Source organism: Gekko japonicus, unplaced genomic scaffold, assembly GCF_001447785.1.
Source record: "Gekko japonicus isolate JY-2015 unplaced genomic scaffold, Gekko_japonicus_V1.1 scaffold2079, whole genome shotgun sequence".
NCBI lineage: Eukaryota > Metazoa > Chordata > Lepidosauria > Squamata > Gekkonidae > Gekko > Gekko japonicus.
This window is the reverse complement of record NW_015175426.1, coordinates 102,677-115,077: the sequence shown is the minus strand read 5'-3', so window position 1 is coordinate 115,077 and position 12,401 is coordinate 102,677. Positions and strand designations below refer to the sequence as shown.

Sequence of the window (12,401 nt, the reverse complement as noted above, 5' to 3'; positions counted from 1 at the left end):
CTTTCTCAAGGAAAATTGTCTTTGTATTTTTAAAATTAACAGATAAATCCAGTATACTTATTAATTTCAGGATTGTAACAACAGCTTCCCTTGAGAATCTGTGTATCCTGCTCTTGGTTGCTTCCACTCTAGTGGTTCAGTCGGGACACACATCAATTTTTATAGAGAATCCAGAAGACATTACATCCCACTACATTCCAGTGGCTTCTTGCCCCCCCCCCCTTTTCAGGGCTAGTGGTTATTTTTTAAAACTTAAAATGCAACTGCCACACTAGTCTGTCAAATGTGGCCTGGCAAAGCACTAATCAGGCCTTTCAGGGCTACTGTACCTTTAAATTTTCCTCCATGCCCCTTCTTCTAAAGAAGCTTCTTCTTCTTGGCTTCTTAATTAGATACTTCTTGTCAATTCCCCTGTCTGCTGCTTTTTAAAACCAGCCTTTAATTAGTCAGTTCCTATTCTCTGCACACTGGGAGGTGTTGTGATTACTCTTTGCAGCCAAAGCGCCTCGTTATTATCATCATTATCGCAATTGCATGACTGTGATCCTGAAAATGAAACAGAACAGAGAATACCAACTGAGACATTTAGGGGTAGTTCAAAAATGCCAGAAGCATGCAGGTTAATAAGAAGCCAGTAATAAAGAAGCCAGGATGAAGTCCCTTTAAAAGAGGAGGCAGAGAATAAGATGAAAGTTTTTGGGAGAAACATAACATGTGCTAAATGAGGCATTCTTCTCGCAGGGCTCTTTTTGTAGAAAAAGCCCAGCAGGAACTAATTAGCATAATAGGCCACACCCAACGGTAGGAACTCATTAGCATATTAGGCCGCACCCCTGACAGCACAGCTCATTAGCACATTAGGCCGCACCCCCATGTTACCAGAAGTGGGGTCATCCAGCCACACCCACCTTTTGCTTGTTATTCTGTTTACCTTGTCTGTTGTCAAAACCCAGGGCTTTTTTGTAGCAGGAACTCCTTTGCATGTTAGGCCACACACCCCTGATGTAGCCAATCCTAATGAGTTCCTGCTGTTGGGTGTGGCCTATTATGCTAATGAGTTCCTGTTGGGCGTGGCCAACTTGGGAGCCAGCCGGAACTCCGTTCCTGTGCGTTCCTGCCCAAAAATAGCCCTGCTTCTGAGTAAATATAAAGTAGGATCTTGCCCATAGAGCTCTGCACTGGCAGATTTTTATAGGAAATACAGCGTCATATGAAGTGCAACGTGGAACCACCACTTACATTTTCCTTGCACCAGGTTGTGGAAAATAATATCATTGCCTTGGTGACGCCCCTTCCCTGATGCAGTGCTAGTGCAGATTGCAAACTGTTACCAGGGTCGCTTTTCCTGGTAAGAACTTTGCATACAGAAACAATGGCTCTGTTGACATCAGCAAATTGCCACAGGAGCATAATTCTTCCTTTGCCTTTCTATGCAAATACGGCCACTACCTTGAGAAACTGCTTTCATGGGGGTTTGAAGGCATTGCTCGGAGCAACAACTTCCTCAGTAAAACGGAGACACTCTCCAGAGCAGTCCAGTCCAGTTAGTGGTGGTCACATCTACCTGTGTTTCCCAACAGATGGTGACAACTATGAAAACGTGGAAGAGGAGAGCTCTCTGAGTCCTGGTGCTGCACGACTTATAGCAGGTATTGGATAGGGACCAAGGGAAGGGAAATTCAACAGAGCCTCGGTCCTGAGACTTCCAAATATGACATACTATCACTCCATCATTCCATGCTGAGCAAAGGCCTACTTAATCCCCAGTAGCCAAGAGACTGCTCTAAGAGGTGGCAGGATAAGGTGGGCTTAGCAATGTCAACAAAGGATTGGCTCGAACAGGTTCAACATGAACCTACCTGACCACTCCAAGCCCCCGCGTCAGCGGTCCCTGCCATCCGAGGCTGGATGGGTGGCAACTTCTCAGTCGTCGTGCCCAAGCTCTGGAACTCCCTCCCCGGGGAGAGTCATCTGTCTCCCTCCCCCAGTGGAACATAGTCATGATGAATACAAGGATATGATGTGATCTCCTCATTGTTTCTTTGGGATGCAACCTGAAATGGCGCTGGCCTCCGGCGCCCACCTGTGCTGATCTCCGCCTCTAGGTTTGCGCTTGCAGCTGGCTCTGGACCCCCCAGTGGACAAGCAGGATGGGGGCAGCGAGGCCTCGACAGGTAATTGTAAGACACAGCTTGGTTCTTTGGATCTTGAAGGGAGCTCAGAGTTAATCATGGTCTGTTTCTGAAATCAGACTAGGAGTCCCCAACGCGGTGCCCGCCGGCACCTTTCCTGGCCCCCGCCAAGTGTTTTTAGAAAGCAGGCGGGGTCAGGAGGGGTGCGCTTGCCCAGCAGGGCTTTTGATTGGCCGTTGGGAGACCTGGCTGGCTGTGCAGATTTTTTAAAAAGTTGTTTCAGCAGCAGCTGCCACAACAGTATTGGTTTCATTCTCTCTCACTTCCCTTCCCCAGTGGGTTGTTTCTCAATTACCCCTCTTCTCTCCTGCAGTTGGGCTTCCTGTATGTGTGTGTGTGTGTGAGTACAATTTCCTTTCTCCCCACCCATTTAACAGACTTATCTGCCAGAAAAGTTGAATACGTATTATTAGAACTGTGCATGAGCTCACTCCCTGACATTCAGTTGCTGTCTCCACCTCCTGCCGTGGCCATTTTGTGTTCATTCCAAAGGTGCCCACAAGCTCCACAAACATTGGGGGACACCTGTACTAGACCATATTGAAGCACATGAATGAATTTTATTGTTACGGCACCTAGCCAGCAATATAAAACCATAGAAATACAAATAAACTACAGTGGCCTAATAGTAAAATTTCCAAAGTGCAACTAGGTACTAAAAAATAACATTATACAATCATTTTGGTCGCTAAAACCAAATTTAAGATTACAATAAAACACGATAAAAGGAAAAGAACTAAGATGACTTGGAAACAGTAAAAGTTAAAATCAAACAGTCCTAACCCGAGTGACAACCAGGGCACTGATGAGCTTTTATAACCAAGGAGCAAAATTTCGCAATCTGATGGAGCGCTGTATGTTCAAGGTTAAAAAACAAGTTTTCCATCTTATCCTGATCAGAAGTGCCTGCCAAAAAAGGCTCAATGAGTTTTGTGCGCGCCTCTTCAAATAACGGGCACCTTAAGAATACATGCTCCTGAGATTCGATCTCCCCCAACGCGCACATACATAACCTCTCTGTTCGGGGTAATTTTTTAAATTTGCCCTCAAGAACTGCAGAAGGTAAGGCAGAGCATCTAGCCAAAGTGTAAGCCCTTCTGAGTTTGCGGGACTCCAGAACATCTAAATATGGGGCCTGCGCCTTATTCCTACTACTATGATATGACATCCAGAAGGAAATGTATATATAAATTGAAGCCAGTTGTTGCTTTCTGAAAATGTACAAAAAAAGAGAAATTTTGGTGCAGTGGTTAAGAGCGTGGACTCTAATCTGAGAGAACCGGGTTTGATGCCCCACTCCTCCACTTGCAGCTTCGGGTGCGACCTTGGGTCAGTCACAAGTTCTCTCTGAGCTGTTATCTCAAGAGCAGTCCTTGAAAGAGCTCTCTCAGCTCCACCTACCTCACAGGGTGCCTGTTGTGGGGAGGGGAAGGGAAAGGAGACTGTAAGCTGCTCTGAGACTCCTTTGGGTAGCAAAGGGTGGGGTATAAATCCAATCTCTTCACACACACACACACACCCTACTCCAGTTATGTGGAATTTCTGATCTAGAGCCAGCCAGTCAATGCTGTAGCTGTCAGAGCCGCCACAGAATCAGTTGTGGTGTAAATAAGTAACTGGGCATGTGCTTAAACTGTCCCAGGCAGTGTTCCCTCTAGCCTCCGGCTCACACGTTTTCATCTTAGCTCAGGAAGGATGGCTCCAGAGCTAGCTAATTTATGCAGTAGCCAAATCGCTCGCTCACAACTTTAACGCCAGTAGCTCACAAGGTAGAATTTTTGCTCACAAGACTCTGTAGCTTAGAGGGATTATTGGTCCCATTCAGGGCTCCCGCTAAGCTGAATTAGTGTGAGCTAGCTCACTGTTTTTTAGCCCCTGGCTCACACATTTTTGCCTTGGCTCAGGAAGGAGGGCTCCAGAGCAAACTAATGTATGCAGCAGCCAAATCGCTCACAAAGTAGAATGTTTGCTCACAAGACTCCACAGCTTAGAGGGAACATTGGTCCCAGGTCCCCAGTGCTTCAGAACACAGGTGTGGGGATCCCGTGACCAAATGCTCCCTTCCCTCCATTAAAACAAAAACAGTGCCCCTAGAAAGCTAGCCTATCAGGGAGAATATCAGATTGGACGCCTTCCAGATGGCAGGCCTCAACTGTCTTTTCCCTTCCAGTGCAGCTCCTGATTTAGCTGGGGTTGCCAGGTCTGGGTTGGAAAATACCTGGAGACTTTGGGGGTGGGTCCATTGAATCCGACTCTAGGGTTGCGGTGCTCATAGGCGTAATCTTCGTGGGGGCGGCGGGGCTTCAGCCCCCGCCGAAATTTTCAGGAAGCTGCTCAGCCTCCCCCGGGAGCCACCCTTGCTCCTAGCAAAGCAATGCCTCTGGCCCAGCCCCAGCCCCCCCCGGGAAATTGGAAAGTCTACACCCTTGACGGGAGGGGCCTCAACATGGTACAATGACACAGAGTCTACCCTTCGAAGCGAGCCATTTTCTCCAGGCGAGCTGATCTCTGTCAACTGCAGCTCACCTGGACGCTAACAACCTTAGACTTTGCCCACGCTGGGAACGGGGATGCCGCACCGCCATTTTCACTCTGCACTTTCCCTTTTCGTTTTTCCGACCGTGATCCCGACGTGACTCCACTGGCGCCTCTCGCTTTTTGTGAGCGCGCGCGTGCATGCGCTGTAACAATAGAATTCGCTTGCAGTCAAAGCGACAAGTCAGTGATCGGCTTCCCTCTTTCCCACCGGGCAACAGCTGGTTTCTATGGGCTGGGCAGCTTTTTGGATGCCGCAAACTACTCGGGGGCGGGCTTCTCGAAGACCGCAAGAGATCACAGGCCAGTTGCAAGGCTGGCTTATTCTCCGGCGAAGCCTAGTGGGGGAACTGTAGGCGGATCTTGTCAAAAACGTTCTTCCGAGCAGATAATGGGGGGAAAAAAATTAACCTCTTTGTAGATGTACGCAGAGGTAGCGCGGGTGTCTCTAGCAGGTACTCGCGAAGGTGCTAGATCGTGTACCACATAACATTTTTTTTAAAAAAAACCCACCCTCCTACAAACATTAATAAAAAAGAAAAGAAAGAAAACTGCCCGGGACCAACGGCTTGCGGTCTGTGGGCTGGGATTTCCCCCACCGTCCCCGCCCCCTGGAGCACTTTCAAGTCCCGGGGGTGGGTACGAAAAGCCCTGCCCGTTTGGGCGGCTGCCTATGGTGGGCAGCAGTGCCCCGCTCACCGAAGAGCTAGCAAAGGAGCGGTTTCGCTGGGTTCCCCTTCCCCGCCGCAGCTGCCCAACCTGCGTGGCCGTTAGTGTATGGGGATCATCCCCCCGCCCCGCTCCTGAGCAATACATTTTTCCGGGTTTGGGGGGAGGGGGGGCGTGGAGTTCTGTGCTCTCCCTCTGCCAGCGCAACGTGGCATCCAACCCAGTGCATACGCAAGTCTGCAGGTTGAAAACAACAGCAGCTAAACAGGGTTGAAACAAGATCTGGGGAACTGCTGGGGAAAAGCAGGGACAGAAAGGAAGTTTTGAGGCGGCCAAGAAATAACCAGATCCAAGTCAGGCATCCAAACCACAGCACTAAAGCGGTCCGGTAGGCATCTAGATTGCTTCGCACCTTGATGTCTGTTAGGAATTACCCGTTTATTCCGAGTGCAGCAAAGGCCCTGCCTTTGGCTGAGAACTAGGGTTAGGGCATTATACAAGCACTTTGCCCTAGGAACATTCTTTCAGAGAATCTCTTGCAACTATGTTATGATACATTGGTGAATATTATTGAACTTTTTGATACGTACCTGTCGAAATAACAGACCAAGAGTTGCTTCTTTCATCCACATTCGGCAGAAGAATAGTATCGAAATGATAGAACATTCTGGAGATCATTGTCATTACACCATTTTCAACTGCCTTGTGCATTTATATATGTAGATTTTTTGTACACATTTTTGTATAAATTTTGTGATTGTTATTTAAATATTCTCTAGCACAGTTACCTCACCGTTTCTTCTTTTTTCGATCTGTTCTGTGACTATGACCATCATTTTTGAGAACTAGGGTTGCTGCCAGCTCCAGACTGTGAAACACCTGGAGATTTCGGGGGTGGAGCCAGAGGAAGGCAGGGTTTGGGGAGGACAGGGATCTGAGTGGGGTCCAATGCCATAGAGTCCACCCTCCAAAGCAGCCATTTTCTCCAGGGGAACTGATCTCTGTGGCCTGGAGATCACTTGTAATAGCAGGAGATCCCCAGCCACCCCCTGGAAGGTGGCAACCCTACCAGATACCCTCTCCCCTAGAGTGCTTAGTCTAAGTTAACTCTTGACCCAGCTCTCTCTGAGATGCTTCTGCTTCCCCTCAGGTTCCCAGTCCTATGAAGAGATGAACGGAACCCTGAGCCCCACCCCCAGCAAAGGTCTCCATACAAGCAATGAGGAGGGTGAGTGCCAACACTCCAGAGTTCTCTGGGTCGAAATCCCACAGGGGATGCTTGCACACCACGGAAACCTACCCATCAGACCCGTGAACTCTGCAGGGATGTGATGCCACGCTCTCAAACGGCCACTTCCTGCAGGGGAGCTGACCTCTGTAGTCTGGAGATGAACTGTAATTTCAGGAGAGCTCCAGCTGCCCCCTGGAGATTGGCAACACTCCCTGTAAAATATGCTTAAGGCGTTGGGATGGAGGGTTGGGTCCATCTCTGACCAAGTGCCTCCCACAGATGCTGATTCCTACGAGAACATGGAGAGCCCCAACTCCTTCAGTTTACAGAAGGAAAGTACCCTGGATCCACAAGGGGACAGTAAGTGAATAGCGCCGCAGATCTCGAACCCAAAGGAAGGGTGCTGAGAAGACAAGACTGAGACGTTGCAGGCAGTCTGATGTTGCGCTCCTTCTAATTTCTGTTTGAAGCGGCATGTTTTCCTGATTCTGGCTGAGTAGGGGTGAAGGAAGGTCTAGGGCACCCTCCAGCACTTTTGCCACCATGCTAGACTTTTTCGGACTGGTGTTGTTTTAACGGGTATGGTATTAGTTCATTGTTTTAACTTGGTTGTTTATGCCATTTTAATGCTGTTAGCCCCCTTGAGCCAGATACCTGGAAAGGCGGGAAATTAATATAAACAATAAATAAATAAATAAACTTTGGCAAGGGCATTGCTGTTGGGATTCAACGTGTCTGGGAATTCCACTAGGTATTACCCATACACCCAAGGCTCTTTTTGCATACACATAATTAGAAACTTGTATTCTTTTTAAAAAACAATTAAGGCCCCGGTCATACAAGAGGGTTTGAGCCGGGAGAGGGATGGATCGGGGGCGGAGCAAACGGGCGCGATCCCATCGCAACATCTGGGAAGCGTTGCGCACCCATCCCCGATCCGGCCCTTCCGCCCAAAACACGGAGCAAAAATGAACCACCTACCGAGGTGGTTCTTCTGGGACGGCCGCATCAAGGCCGGCCATGGGATCGCCGGCGCGTCCTTTCGCCGGCGCATCCCCGGCTCCTGGCCGAACTGCACATGCTCAGACATGCACAGTTCGGCAGCCTCCCTCTCCCGACCGTCTTCCTCCCCGGCATCTGATCGTGCCGGGGAGCAACGGCGCCGCGGCTCAGGGGATCCGTGGGATCCCGCTGCGGCGTCTCTATTTTGGTGCGGCTCTAATTAGCCGCACTTGGGCTGGTGTTTTTACTGCCGTGTGGCAGGGACCTAATTTTTTCTTTTAAAACATTAATTAAAACTGATACTGTCCAGCTGGTGCCCCAGTTCCAGATTTGCAGAGAACTGCAATATTCTTGTAGTCCTGAGTCTCCTTAGGATGGGCAGCAAAGATTCCCCCCCCCCAAATAGCCTGTTTTTCCAATTCATAATTTTCTTATCTCTTCCACAGGAGCTGCCTTTGGTTCTGTGCGGCAAAATCTCTCCATTTCTTTTGGCACTGATCTCTGAGGAGGTCTGTCGTGCTTAGTCTACAACAAGACAAAGCAGAGGGTCCAGCTTGAGAGTCTGGTAGCAGTCTACAGTTCCTGTCTTCCCTTGGGCCTGTTATGCACGGGTGTTTTCCCTCGCTTTCACCATGCATGTCCGTTGGGTTTTCTTTGTTGTTCTGCATTGATTCTTTCCCCTTCAGCGTTCAACTCACTTTCTGGTTGCTGTTTCCCCGGGTTTTCTGAAAGTGTTTTTGTGCCGATTTACCCCTTGTTTCACTTCTAAGTCAAAGGTAATTCAAAAGCATACAGATTCCTTCAGATTTCCCCTCTGTCCTTTTGCTGCCCCTCGGTCACTCCCCGCCCACATCGAGGTCATTCTGCCTACTCTACACCTTCAGCCATCCTCCCCCCTTCATTGGTGGACAAGCTCAATTTCCCCTGTCATTTTAAATTAAAAAAAAATTTTTTTTTTACAAGTGACATGCAGTGTTCCCTCTAAGCTGAGTTAGTGTGAGCTGGCTCACAGTTTTTTAGCCTCCGGCTCACACATTTTTGTCTTAGCTCAGGATGGATGGCTCCAGAGCAAACTAATTTATGCAGTAGCCAAATCACTTGTTCACAACTTTGATGCCAGTAACTCACAAAGTAGAATTTTTGCTCACCAGGACTCCACAGCTTAGAGGGAACATTGGTGACATGAGTCTAGCAATATGATTTCAGAATTTTAAAAAAAAATTAAAACATTGGGGGAAAGTTTAAAAGGAGCTGCTGCACAAGGTTTAGTTTCTTGTTGGTATTGACTTGAAAGGGGGATCGGAGAGAAGGCAACTGGCAGCGTCCCCAGTGCAAAAGGGAAAAAAAGGATTTCAGTGCTGCATGGAAACAAAATAAATGGGGGATAGTCAGTGTGGAATGTAATTGACATGAGATGAAAAGAGCGAGAGGCACTGGGGTGGGAAGCCTAAACCTTTGAAAACATTTTTCCCTTTAATGCTTTAGTGAACAAAGTTTGCGGGGGACCATTTTGGCAGTCTCTAGAAGCCTAACTTTAAAATGGCGGCTGAGCCACATGGATCTTCTGTGAACCGCTGAACTTAAGAATCGCTTGGGATCAATCCATTTGGAGGAAGAGTGCAATGCGCACAGGACAGGCTTTAAAAAACTGCCAAAGTAACAACCACTGTGCAGGTTCAAATTAGAGAATCAGTCAGTGGGTTCTACCATGCATTTTGTACACTCAACATGTTCCCCCATATTAGGAGATCGTGTGATTACCATTTTTCACAGTGGCTGATAACACAGCAGAGAATCTCCTAGTGCTGGGCAAGGGCCTGTTTCAACAGTGGGTTTCCCTCCCTTTGCCTGCCTTCCTTTCATTCAGTGAACTAACGCTAAAATGAATGTGCAAAACCTGAACCGTGAGGATTTTAATGGACGTGCTTGCTGGATGCTACTGCGCAACTGCAATAGGGCAATTGCATACATTTTTTTAAAAAGACTTTGAACGCCACCCCCCACACGTCACAAGTGACGCTCCACCCCGATTAAGAAAAGTGTGTTGTTTTGATTGTAGCTGCAGAATAAGTACACTGGAGGAAAAAGAATGGTGAGTAAAGTGGACACAGAATCCAAAGTCAAGATTAAAGGTTTACTGCTCTGAAAATCTGAAGAGTGTGCAGATGTACAGCAATCTCTTTTTCAAAGTGCCTTCAGCCCTCTGGGGAAAAATGCATATTGTCTGTCTCGGTTGATGGATTTCTCTGTGGAATGTGGCTTTTGTATATATATTCATACTGTGGGAAAGTTGCCATGGAGTTCTGCCCCAGACAACAGGTTTCTTCCCTGACTTTATTTCCCTCACTGTGGCCTGCTTTGGCAAGCTCACATGTCTTGTACAATTAAAAAATGCTCCATTTAACTCTGGTGTCTTCTTGGACCATCTGTTGCTTACCTGTTTCCTCACTGAAGTTTTGATATTTTGTGGGTTAATTGGACAAGAGGCGATCAGTGGCCCCTCTTAGGTCCCGGTCACATGGGCCAGAAAATGCGGGGGGTAACGCGCAGCAGCCCAATCACATGTCCCGTGGAGGTCCCGTGGGTATGCCGTTAGGTGCCGATCATACGGCTATCCTGCAGCGTGGCAAAGAAGAGGCGTGGTGCGATCACACTGGCAATCGCTAGGCGCTGCTTCCATGGCAAATGGGATTTTCCCCCCTCACCACAGTTTTGTCTCACAGAAGTTTGCGCATGCGCATGATCGTTTGTGCGCATCCTGTGGAGACTTTAAAAAACAACAACATCCGGTTTGCGACGGGACATGGGCGGGCACCGGATGCCATGGGATTCCAGTGGAAACTCGATCAGACGCCCGCCCTTGCGCCATGTTTTCCGGAAATTAGCACATCGTATGTACTAGTTTTTTACTCCGTATCTTCGGCAAGAAGCCACAGGTGCACTACGCTTCCCAGATGTTGCGGTGTGATCACGCCCGGAAAATCCGCCTATCATCCATATCTTTAGCATGGCAAATGCTCCGTGTGAATGGGACCTTAGTCTACTTTTTTTCCTGGCCATGTGATAAAGAAGAATGCCCCTGAGAATGGACAAAGGGCCTTCGGTTCTCATCCTTAACCACAGCCAGCCTCAAAATAGCTGAGATGCCAGGGAAGTCTCGGGCAAGGGGTACTATTTCCAAATACCATCTCTCATTTCTTAGTTATATACTGTCTGGCTGTAGATTTGTTTGCTCCAGCAGGGAAAAGTGGTACTCAATGACAGACCATAGTAAGTGGCTGGGTCCATTCAATTTGTCACAGATGGATATTTATTTTTTAAATGTTATAACATATACTCTGCCTGTCCTCAAAGGGCCTCAATGGTATATTCAATTTTTTTGCAAACAGCCTGTCTGCCACTGATTTAAAAGCCAAGAAAGTATTTGTCCTTCTAATTAAACATATATTTTTTTAAAAGGAGGTAGTCACAGTTCAAAACACAGTTCCAGAACTGCAGCATGTAAAAAGCTGGTTTGGCATAGTGGTTAGAGAGACCCAGGTTCAGATCTCCCAGTCTGCTATCGAAAGTTGCTGGATGAGTCTATGCTGACATCAGAAACCACAACTCTCCAAAACCAGTCAGGGAACAATGTAACCTTCCAGGATATTCAGTTGCTGACCTAGTAGTAGCAATTCTCTTACAAAGGAACTGAAAAGGGAGATTACAAAAAGAGATTGCTGAAATGCAACTGATAATGAAGCTCAAGACAATGCATCCTCCTGGACTGAATTGAGACCTAGGCTTCCTGTCTCATTATCAGTGCTGATTTCTCCATGCCTACTACCCCGCTGCATATCATGTCTAATCCAATCACACCTGCTATTGTCATTTGCCTGCTAACCTAATTTGCCATTTGAAATCACTCCACTCTCTAAGATACACGGATAGATGGACTCACATTAGAGCTGTATGTGAAGAAAGGATGGGCTCATGAAAGCTCCTGCCTTGCCACAAATTTTGTTAGTCCTTAAGGTGCTATTGGACTCTTTTCTACTGCTACTTTCTATTGTATCAATTTTTTCGTTGTTGTTCAGTTGCACAGTCGAGTCCGACTCTTCGCGACCCCATGGACCAGATCACGCCGGCCTTCCTGTCTTCCGCTGTCCTCTGAAGTTTGCTCAATTTCATGTTCCATCTATGACACTGTTTTTATTTTATTTTTAATCAATATTTTACTTCATATATATCCCACCTTTTCCCTCAAGGGGGACCCGAAGTATCTTACATAACTTCCCTGTTGTATCCTCACAACAACCCTGTGAGGCAGGCTAGAAGCTGCAAGGCATGTGACTGGCCCCAAGTCACCCACCAAGTTTCCATGGCAGGAGTGGGGATTTGAATCTGCTTCTCCCTTATCCTACTCTGACACTAGGCAACACAATGAAATAACTTGAAGCCCCTTCGATCGCCTGGCTGTCCGGCAACGACGGTCCACCCCAGCGGGCAACCGTTTCCCAATCTGTTGGATCGGGAGCCAGGTCCATATGCAAGCAGGCGGTCGGTCTCCCGGGGCACGGTGGTGCAGTTCAGACCCGAGAAGCGTAGCAGGCAGCCTCGCCCACCCCGCGGCTTCCTGCGAGGAAATAACAAACTTCTTGTGGGCGTTAGCAGCAGCAGCGCAGCAATCGCGCTTTCCAAAAGCCGTGCGCGCTGCAGCGAAAAGGCTGCCCGGGGAAAGCAAACAAAAAAGGACAACGGAATAAGGGACTGTCGGGCCGGGAGAGGCGTGC

The 12,401-nt window shown here is 48.0% G+C and overlaps 1 protein-coding gene across 1 annotated transcript in view; it reads left to right on the top strand.

Moving 5' to 3' along the window:
- CD19 (CD19 molecule) overlaps nucleotides 1-8,134 on the top strand; it is a 36,439-nt gene extending 28,305 nt beyond the window's left edge. The window contains exons 13-17 of the mRNA XM_015425810.1: nucleotides 1,581-1,649; nucleotides 2,106-2,174; nucleotides 6,547-6,624; nucleotides 6,907-6,987; nucleotides 8,076-8,134. Of these exons, the coding sequence (XP_015281296.1) occupies nucleotides 1,581-1,649; nucleotides 2,106-2,174; nucleotides 6,547-6,624; nucleotides 6,907-6,987; nucleotides 8,076-8,134 (356 nt within the window). The remainder of the gene's footprint in view (nucleotides 1-1,580; nucleotides 1,650-2,105; nucleotides 2,175-6,546; nucleotides 6,625-6,906; nucleotides 6,988-8,075) is intronic.
- The last annotated feature ends 4,267 nt before the right edge of the window (nucleotides 8,135-12,401 follow it).